Source organism: Liolophura sinensis, chromosome 1 (genome assembly GCF_032854445.1).
Source record: "Liolophura sinensis isolate JHLJ2023 chromosome 1, CUHK_Ljap_v2, whole genome shotgun sequence".
In the NCBI taxonomy this organism is placed as follows: domain Eukaryota; kingdom Metazoa; phylum Mollusca; class Polyplacophora; order Chitonida; family Chitonidae; genus Liolophura; species Liolophura sinensis.
In genome coordinates this window covers 90,118,126-90,141,216 of record NC_088295.1, presented here as the reverse complement: position 1 = coordinate 90,141,216, position 23,091 = coordinate 90,118,126, and the positions used below count along the sequence as shown (strand labels likewise).

Sequence of the window (23,091 nt, the reverse complement as noted above, 5' to 3'; positions counted from 1 at the left end):
TGAACCAAGAAAAGATATACAACTGAATGGTGGTATATCTAATTCCAGCAGGATTTTAAGTGCCTCTCAGTCCAATTGTCACATCAACAAGTCTTCGTAAGACACACAAAAGCTGCGTGGAAACTACGATGTATACTACGTGGCGGTCGACACTATACCCGGGAATGAGACGATTCAGTCAGAGACATTGTTCCGTGTTTGATTTGGAATCCCAGCATGCAAAGCTCAGCGTCATCAACGAATGCACCGCCAAATGGGGAGAGTTCAGTTAGTGATGACGTCCAGATACTCGGAAGTGAAATCGGCGTGTTCAGCACAGCTCGTTACTAGAAGGGGGTATGGAGATATACTCGGATTCGTTGTAATCTTTCAGCTCAATATAATCCTCGTTCGACTCCAGCAACTTCTCCATGATGTGTACAATGTCGGCAAACGACGGTCTTCCCATCGGCTTGATAGACCAACACATCCTCATTATGCGATACCTGGAAAGAGTAGGCCAGTGATATGTTATCCATTTTGTTTAAGAGTATGGTGACATTCCGTACCAATAGAGCTATTGTCTTCATGTCACAAGTAACATTGAGAGTGGTGAGTATTGAAGTATCCATGTTGGGGGAGAAGTTGACCATGAACATCTCTATATTGATGACCAATGCAGGTGATTTCATAATCCTCAAGAAATCTTACAACGATGTCTTCTGCAAAGGGAACGAATTCTGTCAATACGTGGACGAAATGTATGCGTACACTGCAGCAGACTACAGGGCCCGCTTGTACAAAGCCTTTTTAAAGTTACAACCATGTAACTACGATGGCGGTCAGCAATGTACACTACAGCAAACTACAGGGCCCGCTTGTACAAAGCCTTTTTAAAGTTACAACCATGTAACTACGATGGCAGTCAGCAATGTAGGCATTACGTCGCCATGGTCCCTAACGTTAAGTGGGCTACATGCAAGTGGGCCCTGCTCTTTTTGTACACTATTACTGCATAGTAAAGGGGAGATAATCCTGTGAATAAATTTCGATGAACGTGCATGTATGCGTGTCGGTGAGAGATTCACATCACTAATGTATGCTTACAAATCGTCGGTGCAGTGAGGAGGCCTTGTCATGATCTTTCCCTGTAACACTGAGTTCATCACCTGCTCTCCGGTTTGGCCTGGGTATGGGCTCGCACCTGGGGAGATCAGAGAGCAAGATAACAGATTACAGCTTCATACAACAAGATGACAAGTTACAGCTTCATACAGCATGATGACAAGTTACAGCTTCAGACAGCAAGATGACAAGTTACAGTTTCATACAGCAAGATGACAGGTTACAGCTTCATACAGCAAGATGACAGGTCACTGCTTCATAAAGCAAGACGAAGGGTTACAACTTCATACGGCAATATGAAGGGTTACAGCTTCATACAGCAGCATGGCAGGTTACAGCTTCATACAGCAAGATGATAGGTTAGAATTTCATACAGCAAGATGACAGATTACAGCTTCCTACAGCAAGATGACAGGTTACAGCTAAATACAGAAAGATGAAGGTTTACAGCTTCATACAGCAAGATGACAGGTTACAACTTCATACACCAAGATGACAGGTCACAGCTTCATACAGCAAGATGACAAGTTACAGCTTCATACACCAAGATAACAGGTTACAAATAAATACAGCAACAGGATTACAGGTTACGCCAGGTTACAGATTATGGCGATTTTCTGTAAGACTTCAGATTTGTGAGGTATATCAAAATGAAGAAATGTTCAGCATATGTAATCTGAGCCTAGTTTCCCAAATCTTCTTTACATTTTTTTTTTTTTTTGCAGAAAATGATTTGCTTAAGCAACTAGACGTATGTAGTCTTTGACAGAAGTTTCTTTACAAAGCACTTAATGCTGGACCTGAACAAGGCACTCGTGACTTATTGGACATCGGAGGGTGAGTGGAATCGGGCCAAATAGGCTAAAACAGCTAACATGAAAAACAGCTGAAAGCCATCTGTGTATATGTTCAATGGTGTTACAATTACAATACCTAACGTGACAATTTCCCATAGCAGAATGCCGTACGACCAGACGTCACTTTTACTGGTGTAAGATGCTTGGTGGAAGGTCTCTGGAGCCATCCATCGGATAGGTAACGGACCCTGAGGAAGATATTAAAATAGATACAGCGGGTGGACTGCGCCGCTTGTTCTGTGGTAGTCACGTGAATTAGTCATTGTAGTAGCGTACCGTTATGTCACAGCTGGAAATCTGAAATCCTATACAAAGGACAGGAGAAGCCGGAAAACCGCAAGAACATTTCATGCTTACACATTTGAGTGAAAATGTTACAGTAACATGTTTGTAAGCGCAAATATGGGTGCAACTTGTTCTGTTTTAAGGGACACTATGTCTTTGGGTCATTCCCTCGCAGCCTGAATGACATCCATCACAAAGTGCACTCTAGCTGAACTCTTAGAACACCGTTCAGTTCAGCTGATCGCATATTTACACTCCGCATGGCTGAACGCTGAGAAAAAGCATTCGCTTCAGTTAAACATTCAGAGCCGCATTCGATCACTGAAAACTGCATTCACTCTAGCTCAACGCTGAAAACTGCATTCACTCTAGCTTAACACTGAAAACTACATTTACTCTAGCTTAACGCTGAAAATTGCATTCACTCTAGCTTAACGCTGAAAACTGCATTCATTCTGGCTGCAATCACTATAAATGAACAGTTAAAATTCATTCACTCTAACTGAATTGCTGGATGTACATTCAGTCTAGCTGAACGTTTACAGCTGTACTCTCTTACCGTGGATGTTCTCTCGTAAACATTGTCCTCTTTCACGTTTCTGGCCAAACCAAAATCTGCAATTTTACATACTCGATTTTCTCCGATGAGCACGTTCCTGGCGGCCAGATCTCGGTGAATTATCTGCAAGGAAAAGATCTACTGCATACAAGCTAAATTGTGGATCACGCAAAGGTCGAACATAAGTTCAGAATCCGCTAGAGGTGTCAAAACGATGTCAAACTTGAAAGTAACAGCTTTGTTACATTAAATTATAGACATAGTACTGGGTTATTTGACTGTGAGTCACGACTCATTCATCTTTAAGGTAGCGTCAGAATAACACTACAACTGGGTAATGTGTGTGTAACAGGAGAAGTTTTGCTTAGGTCTACCGTTCATGCAATCCCTGACATTTTCACAGATTGCTCTTAAGGAGCAATATACAATATATAATCAACCTTTGTCATGCAATCCCAAAGTTGCCGGCAGACTGTTTTACTTAGAAATCTTCTTAACATCAAACGATCATTACTTTTGTAGACTGGCTATGTAGAGCTCACGTTATGGGATGCCAGATGCATCATTCCTCTCGCAACTTGCCAAGCCATCTGTGTCAGGTCTTTAGCATTCAGAGATCTGGAGGATAAGGTTCTGTACTTCATACTGCCAGGATGGCTGGGTCGGCTCTTACGGAGGTAGGCCTGAAGGTTACCATGTGGGAGGTACTCCATGATGATCAGGATAGGGTCTGGGGAGGGAAGAGTGCTGTTAAATGGGGTTAAGTGATCACTGGGGTCATCATACATCATACATTCAATACCACACAACACTATGACCGTGAACTGATCTACTTGAACATGTCATGTGTTATACCGCCAAGCTGGCATTAAAATCCTGTCGTAGATACGCAGATTGTCAGCGACATACCTTCTTTGGCACAGCTTCCCAGTAATGTAACGACGTTAGCATGTCTAGGTATCGCCATCATGATGTCCAACTCATTACGGACATCTTCTTTTCAAAATCCGTGGCCGAATCTAAAATTAAAATGTGTATTAAATTTTTTTTAAATTTAAAAAATTAAAAATTAAGATGTGTCTTGCTCCTTATTTGAAACCATAACTAGGATAGATTCATGTTATTCAAAACAAAGTCGATCCTGAATTTGACAGTTAAACTCAATCAAAATCAAACATCAAATCAAAATCATTGAAGTCGGTCAAGGCAGTGTCAGTTTGTGTTAATTGGTACTTGGTTGAAGATATGGTATTTTCACAAAAACTCCATTATTTACACTTTTATTAAATTTAGGCTTTCTATTCCGATTGCCGGTATCAAAATAAACCACAAGGCTTTGCCTTTTGCCATTTTGACAGCCACTGTCGTCCATTTTGAATTCCCAAGAATATTTAAAGCTTCCGCCATAAGTATCTGTCCGAATTTGCCCGACCCCAGTTCGTCAATAAACCTCAGTCTGCTCCTGGGGAAGTGATATTTGTCTGCCTCCAGGGTGGCATAGCTGTAGTTACCCTGAAAGTGAAAATTAAACCTTCATGATATTGCACCTTTATTTCACGCTAACGTGTTCAATTAGAATTAAGGACTGATTTACATTTGTACACCTGTCCATTCTAACAAGCTGCTCAGGTTACCTCTATAGGTCTAACGTTCGTTAATATCGGTCTCATATATACAAGCGACAAAGATTTGTGAAGCCCCAGTGTGATTCCAAGCCTCACCTCAAATGGCACACTGTAGTTAGAGTAACTATGCATGTCTTCGTAACCCTTGTTGATGTGCCCGAGTGGTCCTACAGGGCGACGGGAAGAGTTGTGTATGTGTCGCATGTATGTCGCCTCTTCGTGCTTCTGCAATCAATCCACACACACATAGAACAATGTTAAAATGTGTTCAGTCAGGAAAAAGCGATAACGGTAATGACTGGAGTGGAGGCTGGGATACTGAAAGTCATTGTTGTTTTGTTTGGATAGTTTAACTGTTTCTTGTTCTTGTTTGATGTTTGAAATACCGCATCATTTAAGTTGCGTTCACACGGCAGCCACGTCGCGTCGACCTTGTCCGTTGGTCGCGTTGTTTGATGTTTGAAATACCGCATCATTTAAGTTGGGTTCACACGGCAGCCACGTCGCGTCGACCTTGTCCGTTGGTCGCGTTGTTTGATGTTTGAAATACCGCATCATTTACGTTGCGTTCACACGGCAGCCAGGTCGCGTCGACCTTGTCCGTTGGTCGCGTTGTTTGATGTTTGAAATACCGCATCATTTACGTTGCGTTCACACGGCAGCCAGGTCGCGTCGATCTTGTCCGTTGGTCGCGTTGTTTGATGTTTGAAATACCGCATCATTTACATTGTGTTCACACGGCAGCCAGGTCGCGTCGACCTTGTCCGTTGGTCGCGTTGTCCAGTGCGATTTACACGATTTTGCAATGGTCTTGTATTGAATGACCGTACCTCGTTTTCATTTCGTTTAAATTTGCGAGTAGACAAATTCATATCTGTGCCAAGGCTCTGGCCGTAAGTGAGAAGGTTTGACAGCAACCTGCGGATGGTCGTGGGTTTCCTCCGGGCTCCGCCCAGTTTACTCCCACCAAAATGCTGACCGCCGCCGTATAAATGAAATATTCTTGAGCACGGCGTAAAACACCAATCAAATAAATAAATAAATAAGTTTATATTAAGATGCAATGTATTTTCAAGATACTTTAAGCTGAAAGTCTACAAGATGTCATACTTTTTGTGATCTCCTGTGCCAGAGACACATCAAGCCTATGAATATGGCCAGCGCGGTCAATCCTGCCAAGATCCCTGCGATGACGTAGATCATCTGCTGTTCAGTCATAAGGCTAGGATCTGTTTCTGGAAAGACAAACACATGCCTTAATGCACACTGGGAAAAAGATATTTATTTGTTCTTATTTTGAGTAATCGTGTTCAGAAAAAGCGCAATTCCCGGGGGAAAGGTTTTCTCCCTGAGCGGAGCAAGAACATGTATAGTTCTTATTAACAGACTACCGCTATACATACCATACCGCTATCGCTTGAACATGTTTATCTAATGCCAAACCAGCGTAAAAGATTCAGTAAGTCATATGAATAAATAATGGGTTTCCAAATAGAATAAATCTGTGCTATATGTAAAAATTTTTTACGTCATACTAAAGAATATAGCTACGTGTAAGACTTTGAACCAGACCTTCGGGTTCGCTCGAGCTTTCTGTTGGGGTGTCGCTGCTGGGTCTCCTTGATGTGGTTCTTGGCCTGGACCTAGAAGTTCCGTTGGTGCTGGGCGACAGCAGGCTTGTGGTTCCACTTGTTATTTCTGGTGAGTATGTCTGCCCGGGTTGCTCCAGACCTGGTGTTCGTGCGAACGAGAAAAACATTAACGTCAACACAGATGGCTTTACCAGCACGTGTAAAATTTGGCATAAAATCCAGCTTAACTCAACCGGACAGGGTCTTTGGGCCGTAGGCGATCGTTTATGCAGGATTACTAGCGGCGATTTCAGCGGAGTGGTATGGTTATTTCTCATAGATGAGCTCTTATGGCCCTATGTAACCGTCGCGTTGAGTTGTGTTTGGTCTTAAACTCCCGTGTAAGCCTATCAGTTCTCAATTAAATGAGATACTAGCTGGAAAACTGAATCTAAAAAAAAAAATTGCATGTTTCCACATTTGAATTAAAATGTTACTGACCGTGATTGGCTAATTGATAAAAAAAAGTATCAAAGAAAAATAGAGATCATCCGTCACAAAAGGTATTTTATTAGAATGTAAAAAAATTAGATGCCGTGAAACAAAGTATGAGTGTGCCTGATTTTCTACTTTCTGCAAAAATGTTCATCCACATTGTTAACACCTGTCATAGTTGCGGTGTGTATAGTGGTTCTGCACATGCGCATGTGGACACTCACTCTCTAGTGACACGCTGGCGTGAGCGGCTGATGATCCCAGTGGCCCTCTCCCGGCAAACAGCATGTATGTGCCGGCGTCAAGCACCGTCATCTGCAGGATCGTCAGCCGCACGTGGATGGTACGGGAGTCAGTGACGTTCCACGTGACCAAATGTCTGGAAAAGGGGGAAAAATGTCTTGCAAACAAAAAAGCAAACATGACGTTTTTTTCATTTGTGTTCATTATTTTTTTAACTTTCCACAAACTTCTTGCAGCTAAAAATCAGGCTAACCTGAGCCTTAAGCCCCGTCCAGATTATCCAACATTGTTCAACTTTTGTTGACTCAACAGTAAGTTGCATGCTGCTGAGGTAAGTTGAGTGTCCGTCCACACTACAAATCAGATAGTTCAACATGTTCTGAGCTGTGTTTTTTCACCAAACTTTCTATAATTTGGCGGAAAATGTCCATCTTTCTCTCAAGTGCACGAGACACAAAGGTTTTCTTTTGTCCCTCTCTTTGGAGAGAGTGTTGTACGGGCAACTATATTTTTCGTACTCCTGTATCAACGAAACTGTCTCACTGTGAGATCAGTTTCACTCTTTCGACCTTTGGTGTGGCCATTTTGCCCAGGTCACGTGTATTAAGACGGTCACGTTATTTCTACACGCCCGCTGATTGGCTACGTTCACTCAACTTCACTCAACTTGTGGACAAAAAATACACATGCACATTTCCGATTCAACCGTGTTGGATAGTATTGAGTGTTGTTGAAGGAAGTTGAGGAACCCGTCCAGACTACTCAACACGTTCCAACAAAAGTTGAGTGATGTTGCATAGTCTGGACGGGGCTCTGGATACTTGGATAGCACGTCACAATTTTTGGATGAAAATTCTAATATTGTTACAAGTTAAAGGAATTTCAGAGCATTAAGGAAGTACAAAGAAAAAACCCACAGTGAAGTCCTATGTTGTCAAAGTACATGTAATTATACAAGCTACAATGTCTGCCATCAACCTGCGAATAGTCGTGGGTTTCCACTGGGTCCTGCCCGGTTTCCTCTTATCCTAATGAAGCCATTTAAGTGAGAAACATTCTTGAAAAGAATCAAATAAATAAATAAGTGCAAAGAACCTTTAGAAAGCTGTATATTCGCTATCCAGTGTAATAAACAAATAGATATAAGCTGTAGCTGTCTTAAGAAGGATCCTCGTTGATGATATATTTGCCTGACCTGTCATCATAGAGGAGTGTCTGTTTGTCCACCAAACCACGAACTCGGGTAATGTGAATGTCCGCCAATTTGGGCAGAGGTCGGCCAGTGATCGTCCACGAAATGTTGGCCGTCTCCCCCAGGTAAGTTAGCACGGTGTACTGCTGAGCTACCACCTTAACTGGTTCTGAAATAACCGTGTTAAAGTGTGACAATTCTAAATGTAAAATTTCCAGCTTTCTTGCATTTAACGAGGATTTCAACGTATTCTGCATGCCATGGTGCCATCCATTCTGATCCTGATAACCATCACACAACTACAACGCTTTGAGGAATGGTGACATAATGCCGGTGTCAAAACACAACGCTGAACACTAGCTCTGCATATAGTCTGCAATAATTCAACAGAAAGCTGCAATATTCACGCTGCGTTTCAAACTTTTCTTATAGAGAATTAAATGCCTTTGACTATTTGCTCTGTAAAGTGTGATTAGTGAACTGTAGTTATAGCTTTAAATGCCTCTTTGTACTTACGGTGCATATATGATGTCACCGACATTATAAATATGGTTCATGAAAGCCACCAAAGAACTCTACTATTAAAATGCATTTAATTCTATTATTAAAAATTAAGTGAAGCTATATATAGACAGATTTCAGCAGCGCATCTGAAATTGCTACAGACTATTTTGCTTTAAGCTAAGAGTAAATCGAAAGCAACAGAAATGAGAAACACACACATTATACCTGTGACTAGCAGTTCAACAGTGTCAGTGAACGCCGCTTGGTTGATGTGCCTCAGGGCCGAAGCTGTCAGGTTGAACTTGGCAGCACACTGGTAGAAGCCGCTGTCTTCGGGTTGCATCAGGCGCACTTGTAGTATCCACGTGGACGGTGTCGTGTCGATCGCCTCGATGTCGTATTTCTGTTCGTTGTGGGAGACAGTGCTCGTGGCGATCTCATGTTTGTCCCGGGACGAGTTCGATGGGGAGAAATACCATTTTATCTGCGACAAGAAGTATAGATAAAATGAATAGCAAAGGTAACCTAACGGGAAAATGTTAAGCATGTAGAGGCAAGTTTGATCAACTATATCACACGCTTTAATGAAAACAGTATTAATCTGGCTGGTTCGTCAACCAAGCGGCAACGTTCCAAATCAACAATTACGACAGCCATGTCCAAAGAAACATCGTTTCCAAAAAAAATCACAAGCAAATATATACCGTTAAAATATTTTGGACTAAAGGAACATGAATACCATCGGCTCATTCTTGGTGAAGCATGCCGAGAGGTGACCCGAAGTTCTGGACCGAGGCCGGCTATATATTCGAATGTACTTAGGCTACACCAAGGAGTTTTGAGGGACAATATACCGCTGGCTGCATTGCTCTGTGCATTTAACGTGGATACTGGTGGGAAACTAACAAACTGACTTTGCAGCTATATGTATAATTACGGCACCAGCTGTCAGGGTAGCTGCATAGCTGTACGCACATACTTGCAGTGGGTTATGCTGGGAAATTGACCACAAGGCAATGTAACTGCATAGCTGCGCGGACATGCCTGACGGGAAAACGATCAGCTGACCTTGCAGCTGCATAGCTGTTGATACTTACCGTGAGTCCTGGCGGTAAATTGACCAGCTGGCTGTGTAGCTGCATAGCTGTTGGACTTACCGTGGATCCTGTCGGGAAATTGACCAGCTGGCAATGTAGCTGCATAGCTGTGGGGACTTACCGTGAGTCCTGTCGGGAAATTGACCAGCTGGCAGTGTAGCTGCATAGCTGTGGGGACTTACCGTGAGTCCTGTCGGGAAATTGACTAGCTGGCAGTGTAGCTGCATAACTGTGGGGACTGACCGTGAGTCCTATCGGGAAATTGACGAGCTGGCAGTGTAGCTGCATAGCTGTGGGGACTTACCATGAGTCCTGTCGGGAAATTGACCAGCTGGCAGTGTAGCTGCATAGCTGTGGGGACTTACCGTGGATCCTGGCGGGAAATTGACCAGCTGACAGTGTAAGTCGGCGTCGTCGTTCGCCCTGACCATGATGCTTCTCTCCGTGGGCTGGGTAATTCGAATGACGGGCCGGGTTCCGGGCAAGAGAGCTAAGGCCGTGTGAACTGCGCTGATCATCAGAACCGTGAACAGCATGGCTGCAGGACCAATCAACATGACTGAGAAAACGAAATGTGTTTACTTATTTTCATGGGTGTTTTGCTCCTTTATAATTGTTTAAAGCTTTTTACTTATGTCATGTACATATAAATACAGTTTACTGAGACAATGACCAGACTTGGCCAAGCACGTAATAAACTTCGTGACTTAAAGACACAGTGCCTGGATATGGACACGAATCCTCATGTGACAACACAACACTGTCTGGCTTACAGCCACAGTGCCTGGATATGGACACAAATCCTCAGGCGACAACACAACACTTGCTGCCTTAAAGCCACAGTACCTGGGTAAGAGCATGAATCCTCACGTGACAACACAACACTGGCTCTGAACGCTACACATATGTATTTGTTGAAGAGATAACATATCTTCAATACCATATAATATCCTATACAATACTGATATACACAATAAAATCAAATTATTCGTTTGTTTATTTGTTGGCTAATAAATGTATTTATTTACATGTCTTTTATGAACATGGACTTAACGTTGTGTTGTTTAACATAGTAATGCTTTGCTACTTTTACATCATCAAAGTTTTCCACTCATACCACGACAATGAGTCAATTTTGTTTCATTTTAAAATAAATGGTAAAATTAAATAAAATTTATTTATTCGATTGAGGTTAGTGACATTTTCTGCAATATTTCATTTACACTATGGCAATAAGAAAAGAGGAGAGAACCCAAAGCAAACCATGGCCCTTATCCGATGGTTAAGCGTTTTCACTTATTTCGGTAGCCGAACCAGCGAGGCCCGGATTTGAACAGGTGGCCTCATTGGTGAAGTGCCGGTTGGCAGAGAGCCAGCGAGATCCTCCCCGTTAAAATGCGTCACGAGTATATTAACTCGGTGTTTGGGGGAAGAGGCCTACGTTCTGATTTACATTAACTTCTGGACAACAAAAAACACACTACTTCGTGATGATTGGCTTATATCACAAGGGTCACGAATAAGGACCTATCATAGATCGGTATGTCAAGTGAGGCGCACAGCATGCTAATTACATCTCGTTATCGTATACTGAAGAATATTCAATCTCTATATTCAGCAATGACTATAATTAAGCACTAACTTACCTATAACATAGTCTATATAATATATTTGTAATTATGTTTAGGGATCGGGATCAAAAAAGGCCTTGGACTGAGCGTTGATGTGTAGTGAGGAGCAGGTTGATTCATGTAACATGTAGGCTAAGGAATGTAGGAAATGACAGGAACTAGTGACAAGAAATAGACACTGATAAAAACCGCCGAGGGCTTAAACTGGCGTCTGCGTGTACCCCGACAAAAGCACCTTTCATGCAGCTCGGACGTACGTAGGAACCAGCATAATCTAAACCAGAATAACTTGTTTGTCTGTCCTACATTGACAATCTAATGTTTTCCCATGGCCGTTAACCTTGATCTGGCCTTCGGACAGGACGCATGGGTGTACCGGATAAGGACACACTGACTCACCCTACACGTGTCTCACTGAGCTACATGTACATGGGGATAGACAGCCATGGCAGCTGTGACAAGTGTCTCACTTAGATGGGTACATAGCCGTGACTTCTGTGTCACGTGTCTGACATGGAATTCCACGACCGTGACAACTGTGTTGCGTCTTTCACCTGGATAGGGGGGTATACCTGTGGCAACTGTGACACATGTCTCACTTTATTGGGGGTACATAGTTGTGACACAAAGTTTCATACTGGTACGATTAATTGACTAATTAGTGTTTAATGCCGTAATGAAGAATTTTTCACTGATATGACCTCGGTCCATAGGTTCATGGATGAAAGAAACCTGAGGGTGTATGCTGTAGGTCTGGGGCCTCCGTGGTTCAGTTGATTAGCGCGATAGCGCAGCGTAATGACCCAGGCCTGCGGTCGCTGTGAGGTTCAAGTCCAGCTCATGCTGTAAGTTGGAAGGGCTGTCAGCAGCCTGCGGATGGTCGTGGGTTTCCCCGTTTCCTTCCACCATAATGCTTGCCGCCGTCGTATAAGTGAAATATTCTTGTGTACGGCGTAAACACCAATTAAATAAATAAATAAAGTAAATTGTATGCTAAAACCAGTACACAGTAAGTATGTAGCTAAGAATTTGTCAAATAAATTAGAGGATCTCGGGTAAACAATATAGAATGTATGAACCATCAACTTTAACACAGTAATAATGTCTGCCTTAAATTAAACGCAGAACGACACTAATCCCATGTGTATTAATTAAGAATAATAGAAAGTCACAGATCTCAGATGTACGTGTATTTTAAGCAAGACTTAAAATGTGACCATCTCGGAAACAGTATAAAGAAACAAACGTTAGAAACCATGCGCCATGAGTGTATAAATCAAAGAGAACTGATGACACGTGTATTACTCAGAAGAAAACATATTCATTCAGATATGTAGGTGTATTAAAAAGAAGAGCATAAGTAGACACTGATCGCAGATCTTGTAAGTAAATCGCAGTAGGTAATGATGCATGTAGTTGATAGTCGAGTGTGCTAAATAACAAGTCAACAATTATCGGCACGTTAAAGGCAGGGCAGTAGGTACCATAATTAATAGTAGGGTCTACTAAATAATAAGTCAACAATTATCATCACGCTAAAGGCACAGAGCAATAGGTACAATAATTAGCATTACACAGGAAATCCGACCTACTTGTAAGTTTGATCGCAAAATTGTATTCTACACTTTGTACTTTGTATTTTATACGTGACTTACAGATCATCTCAATTGTCTATAATATAAGAAAATAAAAGTAAAACGTCAAACCTGTAAGTTTTGTCAAGAATCAAGAATCAGCCGAAGAATAGCTTCCTAAATTAATGTGGTGCTGTTTTGAGCGCAGTTGTTAAACTAACAATGGGTTGTTATTCAACTTCTAATGACTTCTTAAGATCATCAATATTTCCTGATATAATGGTTTAAAAAGTCGGCTTTGTAGGTTTTAGAACACAAAAATACCTAACATGACATGTAGATATTGGAGACATCACGATTATTTCCTTGACAAAAATATATCCTTAACAAACCTCACAAAATACATGTATATTCCTGACATTGTGAAAAGACTGATACAAACCATGTCCCATATGGATTAAGCGTTTATACAACATATGCACGTATGGAATATATTCAGGATGGCTTATCTAAATAATAAACATGACTGATCACGAAACTATATTACTATGCATATATATGTACTCCGGTTTATTGTTGTATCTACATACGGGTAGAGTAGAAACAAATTGAAACGGCGCTAACACTACAAACTGTCGAAATACTATTCAAAATCTAAATCTAGATTGTATTTTTTTCTGGGTTTATTTTTGTTTTCTCGAGTCTACATGTTAAATGTAAAGTTGTTTCGGCACACATATATTATATCAAGGTGTTTAGTTTGAAGTAAACCCGACAGTGGAAGACTTCGAAGTAAACCAGGCTGCGGAGGTCTTTGACATAGATCAGGCCGCACCCGTAATAAAACAGCCCTGTAGTTATGCTAAACACCTTAAGTATTCGTGTATATGCCCGTTTCAGGTACTGCATACATACCTGCACATGTATGCCCACAGGACTGACATGAAGTCTGACTCATTAACTGTTATTAACTGAGAATTTCATCTTGAGTAAGACATTCATAGCGTTTTATATAGTATTCCCTACTTATAATGGATGCTATTCCATCGTATAACTTAAGAGTTCCAAATACAAACCGAGAGAATACAGGCTATGATAATACGCATAAATATCTGGATAACCTTCTCATTAATTTATTCAAGGTAATATACAGGTACCTGCAGACATCTCGGCTCTCACTCTGAGCAGATTCCCGTGTGATTGTTAGCATTGTACATACGCACGTGATTAGCTTGTACTCGAAGGACTAACATTTCTGTAGATAACACGGTTGACGGGTCCACAAATGTAACGAGAGATCGAGCGTGGCAGCTCACGGACAGGCAAACATACAATGTTACAGAAAAGAGCCGTTGTCATCAGGTTTATTCGAAAAGCGTCCATTCAAGACTTTGGGAGAAGTTTGTTTCTCGTGTATTTAAAAGGGATGTTGGAGTGGTTGGGATGGGGGGTGGTGTACTCACAGTCACGGGTTTTGCTAATTCTACGGGTGACTGAGACGGTCACAAAGTCATAACCGCTTTGAGATATTTACCTAATATTACCTCGAAGAGATTTTTTGTTCTGCGGTACTCATGAGGTTTTTAATTGTAATTACACTCTACTGACATAGCCAACCACTGGAAACAGTGAAGCTGGAAGCGAAAAGCGAGTCAATTTTCTAGCCCTAAATTTAGGGAATGCGTGAAGAAGAGTTGAATATATGTGTGGTTGGGACAAAGACCCCAGAGATATCGCCTTTAGTTCGCTTGTCAGAGTATGTTATATGGCTGGGCCATTACAAAAGAACTATTGTACATGTACATTGTAAGTTGTTACGAAAATAGAGCCGACGGAATCATTGTAACCCGATTACACAAAGTTTTTGCAGCGTTGAATAATTACGAGTTTATAATTACTTGGTTAATGCTAGATCATCCTGTTATTTTTCACGATAAGACCGAATGGCTGCCCTTGACAGTCTACATATTCTCAACAAACTGACACACAGTCATTCACTTCACGGGCAAGGTAAATTTCGGACTGCTATATACATGTATATCACAGTGGAAGTAGGCGGTTTTTTTTCTGTTGAATCAAACCTGCCCCTGTGTATACACGGTGATTAACACCACGGATCATACAGTCCACAGTGTTTGTACTACAAATTTTACACTCTGGAGAGCCATTCTCCACACATCAGTTGTTGCTGAATGTACATTGAAGCATACAGTGTTACCCGCTGTACATAAATCTAAGCTTTGCATATTCCATGTATTGAGCATGTTTCCATATATCACGTAATTATGGTTAACTCCTGTTCGTTTATTTTCGTTTTCTAAAATTTACAATGAAGACTATTCACCATCTTTAAACATTACTATCATCTTAACAGCGCACCCCCCTGATACCATAAACAGATTCCTGATACAACCCATCCAACAGACTCCTGATACAACCCATCCAACAAACTCCTCATACAACCATCCAACAGACTCCTCATACAACCCATCCAACAGACTCCTCATACAACCCATCCAACAGACCCCTGATACAACCCATCCAACGAACTCCTTATACAACCCATCCAATAGACTCCTCATACAACCCATCCAACAGACTCCTCATACAACCCATCCAACAGACTCCTCATACAACCATCCACCATACTCCTGATACAACCCATCCAACAGACTCCTGATACAACCCATCCAACAGACCCCTGATACAACCCATCCAACAGACTCCTCATACAACCATCCAACAAACTCCTGATACAACCTATCCAACAGACTCCTCATACAACCCATCCAACAGACTCCTCATACAAATCATCCAACAGACTCCTGATACAACCCATCCAACGAACTCCTTATACAACCCATCCAACAGACTCCTCATACAACCCATCCAACAGACTCCTCATACAGCTCATCCAACAGACTCCTTATACAACTCATCCAACAGACTCCTCATACAACCCGCCCAACAGACTCCTCATACAACTAACAGATTCCTGATACAACCAATCCAACAGACTCCTGATACAACCAATCCAACAAACTCCTGATACAACCCATCCAACAGACTCCTGATACAACCCACTCAACAAACTCCTGATACAACCCATCCAACAGACTCCTCATACAACCCATCCAACAGACTCCTCATACAACCCATCCAACAGACTCCTCATACAACCCATCCAACAGACTCCTGGTACAACCCATCCAACAGACTCCTGATACATTCCATCCAATAGACTCCTCATACAACCCACCCAACAGTCTCCTCATACAACCCATCCAATAGACTCCTGATACAACCCATCCAACAAACTCCTGATAAACCCATCCAACAGACACCTGATACAACTCATCCACCATACTCCTGATACAACCCATCCAACAAACTCCTGATACAACCCATCCAACAAACTCCTGATACAACCCATCCAACAGACTCCTGATACAACCTATCCAACAGACTCCTGGTACAACCCATCCAACAGACTCCTGATACATTCCATCCAATATACTCCTGATACAACCCACCCAACTGTCTCCTGATACAACCCATCCAATAGACTCCTGATACAACCCATCCAACAAACTCCTGATACAACCCATCAAACAAACTTCTGATACAACACATCCAACAGACTCCTGATACAACCCACCCAACAGACTCCTGATACAACACATCCAACGGACTACTAACACATTATATACATATCACAATAGCCCCAACTGATTTCTCATACAACAGACTACAAGTGAAACATACTAAGATAACACACACCACTAGACTCCTGAGACAACAGGTTCCAATAAACTCCTGCTACTATGTACTACTGATCCAACACACTCCAATACACTCCTGGTACAACACACTCCAATACACTATAGATACAACAGGCTCCAACAGACTCCTGATACAACACAGTCCAATACACTCCTGATACAACACACTCCAATACACTCCTGATACAACACACTCCAATACACTATTGATACAACACCCCAGTACACTACTGATACAGCACACTACATGAACAAACAAAGAAAGAAAACTCAGGGAGTGATTCTCGCATAGAAAACAAAACGTGACACAAACCGGGAGAAAATGTATGCCCTTCAATATGGTTTGTGTGTGCTGCGGGAAGGCAGACAGTGGGTTCCCCGATTATGCCTCGCATATGTTCTACTGACTTTGAGTTCCATTGATTTATTATTATGTATAAACCTTAATGCTTTGATAAAGGATACTTCGTCGTAATCCTGCACAGTAAGACAGCTAACTATCATCTTTAAGCTTGTAGTTGGTTCTTTCGCTGTAGGAAGGCACAATGGCCAAAACAGGCTACCGTGCAACTAGGTTCCAGTGTATATCGTGATGACACAGCAAAAAGATGATGTGTCATTGGGTATGGGAAGGAGAAGCGAGATCGCTAAGAGTGTAGACATAATCTCGTCAACGGCTTCACAAAAAATCTGTCTGTGTGTACTCTGTCAACACTATATATGTCATGTAAACAAAGCCATCAGATTCAAATTTTTGTTGACTTAAGTTAGTCATGGAAAATGGCGACCATAATGGTGACCTACACGTTCACTATCGTCATTAAACAAACTTCAGGCTTAAGAACGCATATAAACGTTTCTTTACGGCATTTGTGTCTATTTGCCCTAATTTTTATTCTGTTTCAGTTCAAATTGGTTTCTCAACACATCACAAATATCGTCCGGTTCGGTGAATGGTGTTTAATTAAGTTACATATACATTCGGCGAACCCACTGAGCGGGTTGTCTTCTCCATGGCAATAGTCTGCATTACGTGCATGTAGAGCATAACGACTCCACAACACCCAAAGCCATGATCAGGGCTTGACATTTCCTCTCAGCACAATTAGACTTCCAAATCTACATTTACTTAAGTAGTTATACACATGTACACATGTATTGTAGGTCTATTATATCTTACTGCCCCTACAGTTGGTACAGTTGTATAGTTGATAGAGCGTCCGCCTCGGGAGCGGGGGATCCCGGGTCAATCCTGGGTCGGGTCACACTTTAAAAGAGTAAGTTGTAGTTTCCTCGCTTGGCGTTCAGCATTAAGAGGATAGTACGACTCGCTGACCCGAATCAGTGTAATGGCTCCGGTGGGGATACTAACTTACCTTCGGTAAGTCGTCTCAGTGAAGCAGCACTAGAAATCCGCCCTGCTACAAGTAGCCACATTACACGTACATGCCCTGCAAGGACTAAAAATTGTTAAGTACGACGTTAAACTCTAAGGACTGACTGACTCTATATTATATCTTTGGAGCATCTTAAAACGATGCCGCTGCGTACAGTTGATAGAAATGCAGGTACCTGTCTTTGAAAAGAACACCACAACATAAAAAAATGAGATCAACGCAACAACGGACGTGTGAAAACTCCACACGCTGTTTTGATGGATGTGTTTTTTTTATACTTTATTTTATAAAAAATTTGCTTTATATTATATTATATTATATTATATTATATTATATTATATTATATTTCGGAAGATGATCGTAGATGTACTGGGATATATGGGATATTTGGCGTCGTAGTACTTAGAATTCATCAGGATGTACGACAGGTTGTTACCGGCCTATAGCACTGGGGTATTGTTCTCTAGACCCACTGTCAAAGTAATACGTAATTCGTGAAGGCACTATAAAGTCGTGAGCTTTTGTCATTATACACAGATAGACTGATGACAAACTTCGGACGTGGCTGTAGTTGACAGGCTTCATGTGACTCACTGAGAGATCAGTGTTCATTGGGCATCACACCTGTGTGCCGTATAAAGCTTTATGAAATTTAAGCTCAGCAATAACAACTTTTGTATTTCTGCGCCACGCCTTTTTTATTTATCCTGGAGTGCTATACAATCCTTATATGTTTCGTGTAACACGCAACAATCTCTAGTAAACAAAACAGGCATGCTTACATGTAGGTGGCAATCTAAGACACATTTAACAGGGGTATAGGATGGGGTGGTTGGATGGTGTTGGAAGCCCTATTGATATGCTCATGGTATTTATTCAAGAAACGATGATAAACTTGGACGAACAGCAATGACAGATGTCTATCAGATTAGTTTTCCACTATTATGATTGAAATGCGTACCGGTATATATTAAGATATACATACAGAATTAAATACATGCATACATCAATATATCAACTGGAGTATTAAACAACATGGTGTTAATAATAACTCAAACATCAATAATGAACAGAGAATAACAGTCTTTGCATGAAAATCCACATTTATACATATATAAATGCGTACGTTTCTTGCAAGATTGACTTGCATAATGTATTGCCTGACAAGCGCACACAATGCTAATAACCGCAATGTAATACGCATATACGGACTGCATAAAGCTACGCACTAAACGTGAACTGAATGTTTAATTTACATCGGACAATGCATGTTTCGTGTTATAACTCATTAGGAATATCATCTATGCTGTACAAAGGACCCCTTGCAATAAGATGAGAAATCTTCTCCCAGTCGCCCAGGTCGATTGCCAACCTGCTCACAGTGAGGGATCGTCTGCGAAATGACACAAGGGCTTCCCCGGAATGCAGTTGAAGCTGTTATGCTGTAGGTATAGCCGGTGGAACAGGCCAAGCTAAAACATTCGTTGCTAACCATTTCCATACTGTGTCCCTTTCAATGCACAGGATAATATCCTATTATGTTGGAATTTGAAACAAGTTTTGTCTCACGAATTATACCGTGAATATAAGACAGTGTCTTTAAAAGACATTAATGAAGCTAAACTGATGAACGGCTGGCCCCTTCCTCAATGTATTTGTACGACATGCTGTTAGCTGAAGTAAATAGCGTTGAGCTCTCATTGGAAGAATACTGTACATAATCTGCATAGATTTAATGTATTTAAACTTATCTAACATATAGCTTGATAATATATGAATAAATATAAAAAACATCCCTGTGTGATGCAAATCACCCCCCCTCCCCCTCTTCGTTATAGCTTACTACTCCCAAACTAAACACCAAATATGTGGAAATTATTTTGGTGCACATAATCATATTTTTATTATGAAGGGAATCTCCACCCAAAAACACCTTAAAACAGAAAACAAAAAGTATAAATCGCATCAATCCAATATTTCACAAAGGTTCTTCAGTAATTGAACTTCATATTCACGTACGTTTCATTTGTTTTTCAGCATGAAAAAAATACACCTCACTTTGTAATGTTCCAGATGATTTAAGACAGTTCATAAAAGTAGAATGAACAGAGTTGCAATAGCAATAAAGCCGGACTTTGTATTTATGTGTGCTTGGAGTTTAACATTGTACTTGTTGTTTCAGTCATATGACGACGAGGAGTCATTAAAGTGTGTATACATATATTGTGTCTTCTGTTTCTATGCTGGCATTGAAGTGCTGCCGCCACTGGAGTATCGTGCCGAACACACCAGGCATGATACCCCTGCCTGTCTCATTATACTGAAACCTGGCCATCCAGCCATGTTTCTTTGCTGCAACCACTCAGTGTTGAGAGTACCATTTCGAAAGTCTTTGGTATGACCCGACCCGGGTTTGATCCTGGTGTCTCCCGACTTCGACTTCTCACCATTAGGCCACGGAAGCGGACCCCTGACTTTGTGAGAAGGACAGAAAAGGCATGTGATGCGATGCAATGCAGCTACAGTTTATCGAGCTTAACACAGATATGCTTCAGGACCTGAAACACCTGCTGAGCCGAAAATCACATGTTCACCTTGATCTGCCCAAAGATGGTGGCTACAGTAATTGCATTTGTAAAACGATATTCACCACATATCACTGAAACAGACAAAAGACGGATTCCTCCCTGAAGAACCCTGGTTTCTCTACATACTGTTAGGCGAAGCTACGATCATAACTTGTTACGAAGAAGCGTATATTGGAAAGCGCATTATATTTTTTCACTTCACATGGCGAGCTCAGTCTATAGTTAACATTGCCTGGTGACAACAATTATTTTATTGAGAGGTAGATTAAAGCGGATGCAGAAAACAATGGTCAATTTGCAGACAAAGCTTGGTGACGTAGATGTGGATGTTTTTACTGCCTATTGGCTTTGTTAAGACGCCGCTGTGTTACAGCTTCTTGAGTAGCTGACAACTTAACACGTACGTGCAGATGGACTAAGTGGCTCTCTGCACGACTTAAACATCACTTACACAACCAGTTATTGAAGCACATGATGCGAGGTAGTATCAACAACAGAGGGCATTGTTTCTTTGCATTCGTAAATTAAACAAAGCTGATATGAGTTTTCCCCACCATTAGGATTGATAATGTCCCGTGGTGTTTCTCTGAACTTGCTTTCCAAATAAGATGTACCAAATAAATATGAGCGCACGTATGGCACGTACAGGCACATCACGTCCCTATGCACAGTTGTATGACGTCAACACGCGGGCGATCTTTGGTTCAGCACAACATCTGACCATTACACCACGGCTAGGGGAGTACCTTGCCTTGTTAAATTTGTCTCCGAGTGGTAGCTAGGTGGCGTTTATGAAGAGAAAAACACAAATCAGGCCAGTTAAAACTAAACCATGGAGGCTGATAATGAAATCTCTGGAAGGAATGGCTCCGTTTGACCACTATCTTTCTAAATAATATGACACGGATATATGTTAATGTAGTCAGTGCTTGATATGCATACAACAAATTCGATCATGCGCCTTTTACCTGCAGTCTACATCATTAATTACACATGACCAATAAAATTAATGACCATTAACATGCATTACACAGATGATTTGTAACAATGTAGAGCGTGACTGGTAACAAATAAATCGCCACCATGTTACACGTGCTGAATGTACATGTACACCTTTCTAAAATCACACGGATATATGGTGTATTTTTAATAGTGTAATTAATGCAGCGTTTAAACTGGTATTAATAAGCAGGGCATAGAACACCTGGTAAAACCTGGGGTGTTGTTGTTCCTGCACAAGAACCAGAATCTAGCACAAGGTATGCACAATTAATATTATCTGTTATATAAAATCTACGCATTTTACTCTTACGTAACCAAGTGTGCCGTTTCCGTACTGAAAATTCGTATTTTTTCTTTTTAAAGTACACGGATACACTTTTATGATTATGTGATTTTCCTGTCATTATTTGTCTTTGGCAGTCAGCATGTTTAAGTGGGTCACTCGAATATATATCTAGATCACTGGATACTGCTGCTAAGAGGAAACCGCGCAATCTCTTTAAGATCTGTACGACGTCTAAAAAGACCTCTGAAATGATTCACTGGAGATGTCTTTTCTTTATTTCTGACAAAAAAATTGGCTTACTCTTTAAACGGGTAAGATAATAGCAGGTTTATACCAGATGTGGTTTGTGCCTTAAATAGCACAGCAAACCTCTGCCACCTGTACAAGTAACATAGAAGTGGCCCTTTGTTCTAGACAAGAAAACAAAAGCTATACTAATGAATTCTAAACGTACATGTATTTAATACCACAGCCCAATGTTAAGTCGATTGTACACGTACATTAGAATGTATGTACAGGAAAAGGTTTGCGAGCAATTACTGTCTACATCTGTAACAGAAACCTGTTTGAGTTGATCTGGTCAACACATGTATACTTGTTTTTCTTAGATTTTGTTTCCATCACGATATGCATACATTAACTTAAAGGCAGGCAATTATCAACTACCTGGCAATGGAGAAAGGCCAAGACGTATATGGCGATTTAACTGCTTGGGCCTGTACAAAACTTGCGTTGTACACTGTTTACCATAAGTAGTTGTATATTAATACTTGATACAGGTAAAGCCTTCTCACCTGTCCACTTCCCCCGTGTTCCGGGACTAAGGATCTGCAGGTAAATATCTCACAATAAGTCCCCTCTCGGACACCTCTCTCTGTCCGTCATCTCTCACGCACAATCATCCTACTAGTTTTGTGCAATAGTTCACAGGTAACAAACTTTTCGGTAGCGATTCTGAACCCAGTGTTTTGGCTGAGGTAAATCCTGTCCTACTTCGATCATGTGCCGAATGACTGTACCCTCCCAATATGATTTGCTCACTAGCGCGTGACGTGGACTGGCCCTCTCACCCGTCCGCGCTCCAATCAAACGAGGCAGTTGACGGAGAACATGTAGCAGTTCTGTTTGATTTACCTGATTATTCTGAGCAGCTAAAAAGGCTTCAGCCTTACTGGTGTGCTTAGCATGCGTATGGCCACACGAGACGGTTACACTTCTGTATATAGGCCTAATCTCTCCAGGTGATCCCCAACCGTGACATGAGGTGTGGAACACAGGAAACCTCTCTGTCTATATAGG

The 23,091-nt window shown here is 41.4% G+C and overlaps 2 protein-coding genes across 3 annotated transcripts; both read right to left on the bottom strand.

Annotated features, from left to right (window-relative positions):
* Positions 1 to 310: 310 nt before the first annotated feature.
* Positions 311 to 3,593, bottom strand: LOC135465469 (tyrosine kinase receptor Cad96Ca-like). Its single transcript, XM_064742712.1, has 4 exons — positions 3,348 to 3,593; positions 2,806 to 2,928; positions 1,149 to 1,183; positions 311 to 485 (listed from the first exon to the last, which is right to left on the bottom strand). Exons 1-4 carry the CDS (start codon positions 3,591 to 3,593, stop codon positions 311 to 313), a joined length of 579 nt encoding a protein of 192 aa, XP_064598782.1.
* Positions 3,407 to 22,771, bottom strand: LOC135462059 (uncharacterized). 2 transcript variants are annotated; one of them, XM_064739409.1, is made up of 11 exons: positions 22,587 to 22,771; positions 9,898 to 10,091; positions 8,661 to 8,919; positions 7,935 to 8,100; positions 6,721 to 6,875; positions 6,003 to 6,161; positions 5,541 to 5,665; positions 4,527 to 4,655; positions 4,146 to 4,317; positions 3,715 to 3,824; positions 3,407 to 3,535 (listed from the first exon to the last, which is right to left on the bottom strand). In XM_064739409.1, the coding sequence occupies exons 2-10, from the start codon at positions 10,087 to 10,089 to the stop codon at positions 3,772 to 3,774; spliced, it is 1,410 nt and encodes a 469-aa protein (XP_064595479.1). In that variant the 5' UTR covers positions 10,090 to 10,091; positions 22,587 to 22,771; the 3' UTR covers positions 3,407 to 3,535; positions 3,715 to 3,771. The 2 variants fall into 2 exon arrangements, with proteins under 2 accessions (XP_064595479.1, XP_064595480.1); XM_064739410.1 differs by lacking the exon at positions 22,587 to 22,771 and adding an exon at positions 17,700 to 17,812.
* Between the last annotated feature and the right edge of the window lie 320 nt (positions 22,772 to 23,091).